The following is a 12,131-nucleotide window of genomic DNA, read 5'->3' on the forward strand; positions in this document are numbered from 1 at the left end:
AAAAGAAACATGCTTTACTCACACCAAACTGATGCACTTTGAGAGAAGGCTATAGCTCTTTGAAGTGACTTTTGTGAACTTGACGCAAATGGTAAGAATCTGAATTGGTCCTTTTTATGATCTTATGGCGGAGAAGGCAATGGCACCCCACACCAGTACTCTTGCCTGGAAAATCCCATGGACGGAAGAGCCTGGTAGGCTGCAGTCCATGGGGTCGATCAGAGTCGGACATGACTGAGAGACTTCACTTTCACTTTTCACTTTCATGCATTGGAGGAGGAAATGGCAACCCACTCCAGTGTTCTTGCCTGGAGAATCCCAGGGACGGGGGAGCCTGGTGGGCTGCCATCTCAGGGGTCGAACAGAGTCGGACACGACTGAAGCGACTTAGCAGCAGCATGATCTTATGGGGGCTTCCCTGATGGCTCAGTGGTAAAGAATCTGCAATGCAGGGGACGAAGGAGGCGTGGGTTCAATCCCTGGGTCAGGAAAATCCCCAGTAGGAGGAAATGGCAACCCACTCCAGTATTCTTGCCTGGGAAATCTCATGGACAGAGCAGCCTGGCGGGCTATAGTCCATAGAGTTACAAAGAGTTGGACACAAACTGAGCGACTGAGCAAGCAAGCAATTATCATATGAAAAAGAAGTCTATTAAATCAGGGGTCTCCAATCTCTAGAATCCAATGCCTGATGATCTGAGGTGGAGCTGATGTAATCATCATAGAAATAAAGTGAACAACAAATGTAATGTGCTTGAATCATCCCCAAACTACCCTCAAACCTGCCCCAAGCCCGTGGAAAAGCTGTCTTCCATGAAACCGGTCCCTGGTGCCAAAAATGTTGGGCACTGCTGTTAAATACAGCAAGTCGTGTTCATGCCCTCATTAAATATGCTTGCATGTATCAAAAACATTTTGATAAAAATGTTATAGACTAGCATTTTTGAAAAAAAAAGAAAAAACTCTTAAAAAACAAAATTAACTGCTGGTTAAGAGATAGAAAATCCTTAATGAACATTAGCATGCTATGAAAAATGTCCATGGCCACAGTAAGAGCTGACAAACACTAGTCAAACACAAATGGGGAAATGACATTTCTGAATATATATATTGTTGCTGTTGTTTAGTCTCTAAATTGTGTCTGACTCTTTTTTTTCCAGGCACGACGAATTCTGGAGTGAGTAGCCATTTCCTCCTCCAGAGAATCTTCCCAACCCAGGGATCGAATCTTCATCTCCTGCACTGCAGGCAGGTTCTTAATCACTGAGCCATCAGAGAAGCCCCCAAATATATTTATACATATATACACACACACAGACACACACACACACACACACACACATATACGTATAAAGTGTTCTTTATATTTCTTTTTTAATCCTACAACATAGGAATTAATGTGTCCATTTTACAATTGAGAAACTAGACCCAGAGATGCTAAGTAATTTTTCCACGGACACACAGCTAGGTAGTAAGTGATAAGTCAGGACTTTTGAGTTCAAAGTGCACCTTTTCTGCTATGCTCTGTTTCCTCCTCGATTGATTAAACACAAGCCAGTTGCTGCCCTGTTTTGTGCGGGAATCTGTGCTAGGTTCTGGGTCTATAAAGGAGCATAAACCAGAGACTCTGCTTTCCAGGACCTAGGATCCAGATGAGGGACTAAGATGTGTACTGAAACAAACTACAGTACAACGAAGTAAGTGATAAATGTCCTGAAGGTGAGATAGCACACAGTCCTAGAGAAGTTCAGTGAAGAAAGTTGTGAGGGCTTCAGGGTCAGGGGGGCTTCCTGGAAGAGGTGATTGTTATTAATTCATTTGCATTTATTCAGTCAGAGCCTACTTTGTGCCAGGCATGGTGTTAGGCACCGAGGACAGAGCTGTGAAGATGTGATATCCAGTGTCTATTTCCTTGAAACTTACAGTGTGTGTGTGAAATAGAAAGAGAGAGCAAGAAACAGAATAATCAAATAAGATAATTTAAGAAAGTAATCAGTGCTATACATTTAAAGAAAATGATCATGAGGCTTCTGGGTGGTCCAGTGGTTAAAGAATCTACCTGCCAATGAGGGAACACTGATTCTATCCCGGTCTGGGAAGATCACACATGCCGCTAGACCACTAAGCCCAGGTGCCACAACGGCTGAGACTGTGCTCTAGAGCCCACGCACTGCAATGAAGAGTAGCCCCCACTCACCGGAACCAGAGAAACCCTGAGCAAAAGCAAAGACGACCCAGGGCAGCCAAAACAAAAGCAAATAAAAAGAATCAAGATTTTAAAAATGAGACTGTGGGACAGGTTTACATTGTTCTGAGGAAATGACCTTAAGGTTGAAACTGAAAGACCAGAATCTGTCCATGGGAAGAACAGGCCCTGGAGGTTCCAGATATGGGAATATCACCTCCTAAGGAGCTCCTCCGCTATGCTCAGCCATCTGGAAATATGACAACTATGCTTCCTGGAGGATCATGAACACCAAATCCTTTACCTTTCCCAAAAATTTTTTAAAAATTATTTATTTTATTTTTGGCTGTGCTGGGTCTTTGTTGCTGTGTGGGCTTTTCTCCAGTTGCAGAGAGCAGGAACTACTCTCCAGTTGTGGTGCCCGGGCTTCTCAACGCAGTCGCTTCTCTTATTACAGAGCTCGGGCTCTAGAGTGCCAGGTTCAGTAGTTGCAGGGCGTGGGCTCAGAAGCTGTGGACCCCGGGCTCTAGAGCATAGTAGTGTCGCACAGGCTTTGTGGCTCCGTGTGTGACCGTTCTGGACCAGGGATCGAGCCTGTGTTTCCTGCATTGGCATGTGGATTCTTTACCACTGAACCACCATGGAAGCCCAACAAATTCTTAATGATGGTAGGGCTCAGTTTCAAACTGCCCTGTGGAATCTGGCAAATATGGCCGTGTGCTAATGTGCTGTGTCATGTCAACATGACTAGAGAGGAGCATTGATGACTATTGATTTTTACCAAACAGGCATCTCAGATAAGACTAATGACGGCAATAAAGGAGTCTTATCAGCTTCCAGGGTTATTTCAAAAGCAGGTGAATGAAAAAGTACTGAATCGAACACCTGGATTTTTACCCCAATTCTGCCACTATGCACTCCTGTGTCCGTGGACAAGTTATTTTACCTGTTAGATTTCTTTGGTCACTTGTGGGTTGGGTTTATGTTGTTGTTTAGTCACTAAGTTCTGTCCGACTCTTTTGCAACCCCATGAACTGTAGCCTGCCAGGCTGCTCTGACCACGGGCTTATAGGCTTTGTCATATTCCAAGTCTCTTCTACTTCTCAAGCTTTGCAAATCCACACTCCCAAGAAAAGTGTAGCACCTTCCTTTAGCATTTGTGACATGTGCTTTGGAAGAAAAGCAAATGTCCCCTTTTTCTCTCTTCTCCACCAACTTTCTGTGTTCAGAGCCTTGGGATCTATGGTACAACATGGTTTAACTTCTTGGAGATCACAGATGCATGCACAATTTTAATGTTATTTTATAGGAATATGGACTTCCTTTGAAGGAAACGCTTATTACTGCAATAAATCTTGATTGTTCATTCAATTTACATCCTCAAGGAACTTAAGACCATATAACTGTAAGAATAAAAGGAAGGTTGGGACAGCCATGAAGGAGGCATGAAAGAGTGGTGGGGTTCAGCTCACTTCTGAGGGTCAGAGAAGGCTTCCTGGAAGGGGAAGCATCTGAATTGAGAAATGAGCACCTTTGACAGGTAGAGACCTGAAGAGCCCTCCCTTTGGAGGGTGTAGGACCATGGGTTTAGGGAGGATGTTCAGGGATGGGTACTTCCTAAAGTATTCCTGCCTGGGGAATTCCATGGACAGAGGAGACTGGCAGGCTACACTACATGGGTCCCAAACAATTGGACACGACTGAGTGACAAACACTTTCACTTTTCAGGGATGGAAAAGCAAGGTCTGGCTAGAAGTACGGTGACCATATCCTAGTTTCTCCAAAGCTACCTTTTTCTGTCCTAGTGGAATGCTCACAGATGCCCCTTGTCACTCAAAAAGTATCCCAGTTTGGATGATAAATTACATAGTCACCATAGCTGTAAGTGACATTCTCTCAGAGGCCTGATCTTCCCCTGGTTGAAAGGATCCAAAAGGAGAAGAGTCAGAAATGACTGAACTTGCAGATCTGTCACTTGGTAAAACAGAAGTAAAATGTACAGGAAAAGGTAGCATTAGAAGGAGTTACCAAGTAGGAGGAAAGATTATGAATTCAGTTTTAGATCTGAAAGATTCAGCTGGAGGGCAATCAGAACCTCTTTGGGTCCAGCTCCTCCTCTCACAGATCAAAGGACTGGGGGCAAAGAATCTGAGTCAGGACTGGAACCCAGGTATCTCCCACCTCGGTCTGTAGCTTTAGTCTTTCTACCTCCCTGTCCTGAGCTCAGTAGTGCCCCTCCAACATGCATGTCTGCTGAGAACCTGTGGTCTTATTTAGAAATACCTCTGCAAATACAATCAGGTTAAGATGAAGTCATCCTGGTGTAGCACGGGCCCCTAATCCACTATGGCTGCTGTTCTAACAAGAAGAGGGAAATGGGGACTTCCCCGGTGTCCAGTGGTTAAGAATCCGCCTTCCTATGCAGGGGATGCAAGCTCTATCCCTGGTTGGGGAACTAAGATCCCACATGCTACAGAGGAACTAAGATCCCACATGCTACAGAGCAACTAAGCCCATGTGCCACAAGTACTGAGCCTGCACGCCGTAACTAGAGAATCTCTGTCCTGCAATGAAACGTTTTGCATGATGCAACAAAGATCCCCTGCGCCGCAACTAAGATCTGATGCAGCCAAATAAATACATTAAATAAATAAATATAGAAAAAAAGAAGAAGGAAATGTGCGTGTAGACATGGAGACAAATAGGGACGTGACAACGGAGGAAGAGACTGGAATAATACATCTAAAGCCATGGAATGTCGAGGATTGCCAGGGAGCCACAGGAAGCTAGGAACAGGTCAGGAAGGATACTTCCTTAGACTCTTTGGAAGGAGGGTGGCCCTGCCGATGCCTTGACCTTGGACTTTTAGCCTCCGGAGCTGTGAGACAGTATGATGCTGCTGTTTCAAGCTGCCCATTTAGGGTGTTTTGTGATGATAGCCCTAGGACCCTGCTCCATTGTCTGAGCTTCAGGTGGAGCTAGGTGTCTTAAAACTCAACATTCAAAAAACTAAGATCATGGAATCCAGTCCCATCACTTCATGGCAAATAGATGGGGGGAACAATGGAAACGATGACAGACTTTATTTTCTTGGGCCCCAAAATCACTACAGATGGTGACTGCAGCCATGAAATTAAAAGACGCTTGCTCCTTGACTATGACTAACCTAGACAGCATATTAAAAAGCAGACACCTTACTTTACCGACAAAGGTCCATATAGTCAAAGCTATGGTTTTCCCACTAGTCATGTATGGATGTGAGAGTTGGACCATAGAGAAAGCTGAGCACTAAAGAATTGATGCTTTTGAACTGTGATGCTGGAGATGACTCTTGAGGGTCCCTTGGACTGCAAGGAGATCAAACCAGTCAATCCTAAAGGAAATCAGTCCTGAATATTAATTGAAAGGACTGAAGCTGAAGCTCCAATACTTTGGTCACCTGATGTGAAGAACTGACTCATTGGAAAAGACCCATCACCAAATCAAAGGACATGAGTTTCAGCAAGCTCCAGGAGTTGGTGATGGACAGGGAAGCCTGGCATACTGCAGTCCATGGGGTTGCAAAGAGTTGGACACTACTGAGAAACTGAACTGACTGAGGTATCTGGGAAGCACAAGAAAATATGGGACTGGAGTGCAGAGAAATGGTCAGAATTGAAAGCCCAGCCAGGGTTGGGAATAGGAAAATGGAAACTGAAGCGAGGACCAAAGGGAAGATAAGGGGCGCTGAGGACATCCTATGGGGAAGGAGAGGCGGCGAAGGAGGCAGAGAGCATTGTTAGAAGGGCAGGAAGAGAGTGGAAATAAGGGAGGAATTCCAGGGGAGGCCGGGTTGAGAGGTTTGTGCTGGGAGACATGGGCTGATCTGGAAGTGTGGTCATGGGTGACCTTTTCAAGAGCTTCTTTAGAAAGGTGCAGGAGATAAAAACCACAGGAAGTCTTCAGGAGTCTAGTAAAGGAAGGGTAGCTGAGGCAATCATTCTTTTGGGGACTTCAAGATAGAGGAGTAAAATAGGGCAATAGTTTAAGGTGTGGAGCCAGAAAGAGGGATTTTGTTAGGCTACAAAGGACTCAGTATATTTGTGGGAAAAGGCTGAGGAGAGGGAAAGATTACAGGTGCAACCTCTTTCGGTGGGTGGCCATGCAGGGCCCAAGATCACCATGCAAACACACCGTTCTGGCACACCCTACCCAAAACTGAGCCAATACTTTGCTTCCACTGGGGCCTCAGGGCTCTTCTCCCCCCTGCTCCCCCTTCCACCCTTGGGCCTTGAGACATCCACTAGGTGATGGGCTCTTGAGTGACAGTGGAAATGACCACAGTGCAGAGACCATGATGTGAGGAGGGGGCAACTGGCATCGTTGAGCCTCATCCATGAAAGTGCAGGGGGCAGCTGCCAGGGAGAATGGCACAGGAATCCACAAGACGGGGAGTCTGTGGATCCCACCATGTATCACAGCAAGGGGTTCCAGCCTTATCACAAGGGGCTTAAGCAGCAGGGTCTGCGACAAACTGGCAGGCTCCTGGGAGATTGCTATTGTTCATTCACTCAAGTCATGTCCAACCTGTGACCCCATGGACTGCAGCATACCAGGCTTCTCTCTCCTTCACTGTCCAGTGGAGCTGGGCAACACTTAATTCCCTGATTAAACCTCTAGCTCTGACCCTTTCTTGTCACCATCCTTTATAAAAGGAAGACCAGTAAACAGAGGCAACTCTCTGTCTTCTGTGCCTGGAGGCTTGCCCTCACCCCTTTCTTATTTGGTGGGCGGGCTCCATTTCTTCTTCGGTCTCAAGAGGAGACACATCCCTAAGGATGAATTGCAGATATAGCTTTTAGGACAGTCCTTGCTTCCTCAGCAAAGACAGTGCTGTCCTTGGGAAAGCAAAGGCTTCTGGGATTACAGGGCCAGATGTATAAATGAGTGAGGGATCCTGCATGTCTAGTGGCCCTCTCAGCCCTCCCAACATAAACCCTTGACTTAAAAATAAGGAAAATGTGGAGGAGTGCACATTGCAAAACAAAAATAAGCAAAATGCACAGCCACACCAGGTACCCAGCACACTATGCTCTAGGAGACATCACACCATGCAGTTCCTCCATGCACCCCTTCCCCGCCACCCGCCCCTGGTAGAGGAATTCTAGAGCCCCAGGGGAAGACACTGCATTGACTAAATTCTGGGCAGAGTGTTAATATATACGTGCATTGCATGAGTGGGTAGGCAGATGTCAGGACTTGAGTAATTATTGTGAGAAAAGCAAGATTTTGGAGAAAGCCTGAATGTCTTCGCTGTGTAGCGTTAACTCCCTTCTGTCTTCCTTCTTCCAAACACTCTCAAATTATATATAATTCATTGTAGGCTTTTACTGTATTTTTTTGTTTCTGTATTTCTTTCACTGTGTGTCAATTCTAAAGGAAATCAACACTGAATATTCACTGGAAGGACTGATGGTGAAGTTGAAGCTCTAATATTTTGGCCACCTGATGTGAAGAGCCAAATCACTGGAAAAGACCCTGATGCTGGGAAAGATTGAGGGTAGGAGGAGAAGATGAGATGGTTGGATGGCATCACCGACTCAATGGACAGGAGTCTGAGCAAACTCTGGGAGAGTGAAGGACATGGAAGCCTGGTGTGCTGCAGTCCATGGGGCCACAAAGAGTCAGCCATGATTTAGCCACTGAATAACAACGTGTTAATCACTAATGTTCATCGTCAGCAGGTGTGGAAGCAAGCCAACCAAAAGGGCCAGAGTCACACAACTGGTCAGAGGTGGAACCCAAGCTTGAACATGTCTGTGATTCCAACTCAAGTGCTATTCCCCCTACATTCTCTGTGGCTTCCTGCTTCTAAGTGGACTCCCAGTTGGGTGAAGGCAGCTGGGAACCAAAGACATCTTCAGAACTTCAACGTTCAGGAACTTACCTAAGATTCAGCTGGAACCAGCAAGTCATCCAAGTCTCCTGGTTCACCCCGCAGGGCAGGATCACAGCTCTGTCCCTGCATCCCTGTGATGTTCCCTTCTTGTTGGCAGTGGAGCCAGAGCATTGGGTCACAGTGTCTGGGGGATGTCACCCCCCTCCCAGCAGGCCTTCCACAGAGGTTGAGCACCAGGGCTGGCCACTGTATTCTGACATCCAGAGATACCTCCCTCATTATGATGCCCATTTGTTACTGTACAGAATATTGCTGAATGGGAAACCTAGGCGGGGTCTCCAGAGATGACTCTCAGACTCACAACTCGTAACTGGCTTCCTAAGGGAAGCCCCACCAAATCCTCCAAGGTGTAGGAGGCCACCTATGGAAGCTATGGTGCTGCCACCTTCCCTGTTGCCACTCCCATTGCCACAACTGCCTTTCAACATCCATGAACTTGGGGTCCAGACACTGTGATGCTATTGTAATAGGCAAGCCACTGCCCACCCCAACTGCTCCTGATCCAAGGGTCTAGGATTTTGCTAGGCAGCATACAACAGCAAAACAGCAGGATGGTGGTCTCTATTTGCCTTCCACCTCCCAGAACTCTCTAGTTCAGCTGTCAGAATTTAAGTCATATCTAGAAAATCCCATGGACGGAGGAGCCTGGTGGGCTGCAGTCCATGGGGTCGCTAGGAGTCGGACAAGACTGAGCGACTTCACTTTTCACTTTTCACTTGCATGCATTGGAGAAGGAAATGGCAACCCACTGCAGTGTTCTTGCCTGGAGAATCCCAGGGACGGGGGAGCCAGGGGACTGCCATCTCTGGGGTCGCACAGAATCGGACATGACTGAAGCGACTTAGCAGCAGCAGCAGCAGACTCCAACTGCAAGAAATGTGGTTTAAATTTTCTAGCCACTACAGTACAAGAAGAAGTTTAAGGTATTGAGGGCCAAACCACTATAACTACCACATTTGGTGAGAAAAAATACTGAATATTCATAATAAATATTTTGAAGATTTTCTAAATGCTTCAGCTTAACATTTAATGAAATTTTTTAAAAATTGTATGTCTGTGAAGATTATGAGGATGTTCACAAATGCCAAGAGTGCATTTAAGCATCTACGGGCTGACTTTTCTCCACCAATATCACCACTGCAGAGTTCAGGGGTTTTCTCATCCATCGAGAGAGTAGATCCTACAAAGAATGATCCACTTTCATTCTTTATATGTTTTTCAATTACAGAAACAATACAAGCATTGTTTGTCTGAAAAATATAGTAAACGTAACTGTAATCCTACATCACTATCACCATAACCACTTCACTCTTTTTATGTGCATATTTACATCTTGGTGAATGTAGTGTTCATAGAACTCTGCTTTGTTTTCTTACCTACATCATAATTATTTCCCATGTTGTTGCATAACCACAATTAATGGCCTCATAATATTTCACTAACACAAGTATCGTAATTGCTCAGCTATTCCTCTCTAGTTGAACCCTTAGCTTGTTTCCAATTATTTATTACTATGAACAATGCTTTGAAGAGCATCCTGTATTTTCAGAGTGTTGGTCACTGAAGTGAGATGATGAGTTAATACTTACTGGTTAAAGGGTATCTATTTTTAAATGAGTATCAACAGGTTTTAACCAGTGTTTCTTGAAAATCACCTTTAGCAAAAGCAGGGAAATTTGTCTCCAGGAATGACTAAATGCAGAGCTTGTTTTTACCTATCCCATCTTTAGCACTTCTCTTGGGAGCAACTATTGGCAGCTACTGAAAATTCAGAAACAGTCCCCTAGGTCTTGAAGCCTCTATTGACATTGTTCACATCACTGAATCTCAAATCCCGGGGAGCTGTCTGGGTGACTGTGACTCGAATCTTGGGACCAGGGTGAGGCCAAGGAGGAGATACAGCGTCTTCAGGGTCTCCCCCACCCTTTCATATCTCAAGGAACAGCTTTCCTGACTAGAAGTCTTCTACGGATAAGATGCAGTAAAAGTTGATCAGCTCAAGCCAAATCTCAAGCCCAGAACATGCACATTTAGACACACATTTCAGGGAGCCTTAGATAAACAGACAGGTTACTCCCCTAATTTTTGATTCCTCCCTCTTCCTCCCAGATGGAGAAGACATTATTATTTAGGTTACAATAAAGTAACCTGGGTTACACTTTATTTAAGAAGATATTTAATAGCTTGGGATGAGTTTATGAACTAGAAGACCCGAGTCTTTAAAGAACTATACATGTGCACTCAGTTGCTCAGCTGTGTCTAACTCTTTGTGACCCCATGGACTGTAGCCCCTCAGGCTCCTCTGTCTATGGGATTTACCAGGCAAGAATACTGGAGTGAGTTGCCATTTCCTCCTCCAGGGGATCTTCTTGACCCAGGGATGGAACTCGGGTCTCCTTGCTTGGCAGGTGGACTCTTTACTACTGTACCACCGGGGAAGCTCAGGCAGATGCAATGCTGCAAGATTTTACTCTCTTCGTCACTTTTCTCTCTATTGTGAGGCCAGGCGTTTAAAGCCTTTCCTGCCCGAGGAAAACGTGCTGAAGGTGCCCATTCAGAAGGGCTTCATCCTGGTGACCATTTATCGTCTTCACCAGTCCAGGGCTGTGTGGCTTTAGCCCCTTTGTGAGAATAAGGAGGAATAAACTTTGCTCTACGAATCACGTGTTTTCTTTTGAGAAAGAAAAACTTTAGTATTCGCGCCAACGAAGCAGCCTGGCGCAGCATCTCGAGATTTCACTTTGTTCCCTCCACGGTACATGCTCTTGTGCTGCAGAAAAGGAGGTGCACCCCTCGTATCGCGCAGTGAGTCCTCAATTCTGGAACTCCATCCACCCCCACGTGCGCCCCCACTCCTCCTCCAGCCACAATAATTGCTCTATAAATGACATTCGCAGTAACTTAGCTGCTCCAGGCCCGAGGAATGCCAAAGCTTGCTGAGCAATACTGTTGGCAACAAAATCCCGGGGTCTGTGGGTAGACTGGCCGCTGTTCCGGATCCCCCTCCAGCCGCAAGCACTTCCCCCTCTGCGGTCCGGGTGACCCTTCCCAGCAGCTGCCCCCCTGGCCTGCTCCAAGCCAGGCAGCACCACCCCACCAGGAGGTAAGACGACTTCCCGGGACACCCCACGTCCTCCTCTCGCCCCCGTCCGGTAGCTTGGAAATTTGCACTGGACAGTTACGTCACACAGGGAGGCGGGTCCCCACTATCCTGCACACCAATGGCGCGGCCGCAGCCCGTCTCTTCATTTTCAGTGATTGGTGTCTCCGGCCCCTCTGCTCCACCCCAGCCCGCCATGGCGTCAGGCCCCGCAGCACCGGGGAGGTGGTTCCCACTTTAAAGAAGTGAAGTTTTTCGCCCCCTCCCCGCCCCGCCCGCCTCCTGCAGCCTCCCGCGCCGCGCGGAGCCGGCGAATGGAGCTACGCCGCGGCGGCGTAGGGAGCCAGGCTAGGGCGCGCAGGATGGATGGGGACAGCCGAGATGGCGGCGGCGGCTGCAAGGACGCCGGGTCGGAGGACTATGAGAACCTGCCGACCAGCGCCTCCTTATCCACCCACATGACAGCCGGAGCGATGGCCGGGATCCTGGAGCACTCGGTCATGTACCCGGTAGACTCAGTGAAGGTGAGGCGCCAGGAGACTTTAGAGAACGGGCGAGCGCACGCGTGTGCTTATGCATCCCGCGCGGGAGCCGCCTGGAAGCAGCCCTCCGCAACCGCGCTCTCCTTAGCGCCGCGGCGCCCCCCGGATCTCCTGGGTCCCACCGGGAGCTGGCGCGCGCAGCCGGGGCGCCTGGGAGTGCGCCGCGTAGCTCCTTCCGCTGTGCGCTTGGGCCCCCGGGGGCACCCCCCCCCCGTCCGCGCCCACGAGGGTGCCCCAGCCGGCGCCCCGCTTCGCCGCTCCCGCCGAGTTCCAGGCCCAGGCTGCTGGCGGCGCTGCCGCCGGCGAGGAGAAGGCGAGAGCACCGCTGGCCTCGGCGGTGGCGGCGGGGCTCCAGACGGAGCCGGC

General features: G+C 47.8%; 1 protein-coding gene across 1 annotated transcript in view; it reads left to right on the forward strand.

The window, feature by feature from the left end:
* The first annotated feature begins 11,288 nt into the window (after positions 1–11,288).
* The window catches only part of SLC25A37 (solute carrier family 25 (mitochondrial iron transporter), member 37), a 48,227-nt gene continuing 47,384 nt past the window's right edge, over positions 11,289–12,131 (forward strand). Inside the window, exon 1 of the mRNA XM_010848214.1 lies at positions 11,289–11,747. Within this exon, the coding sequence (XP_010846516.1) occupies positions 11,538–11,747 (210 nt within the window). The 5' untranslated portion in view covers positions 11,289–11,537. The remainder of the gene's footprint in view (positions 11,748–12,131) is intronic.

This window comes from Bison bison, unplaced genomic scaffold (genome assembly GCF_000754665.1).
Source record: "Bison bison bison isolate TAMUID 2011002044 unplaced genomic scaffold, Bison_UMD1.0 scf7180017864261, whole genome shotgun sequence".
NCBI lineage: Eukaryota > Metazoa > Chordata > Mammalia > Artiodactyla > Bovidae > Bison > Bison bison.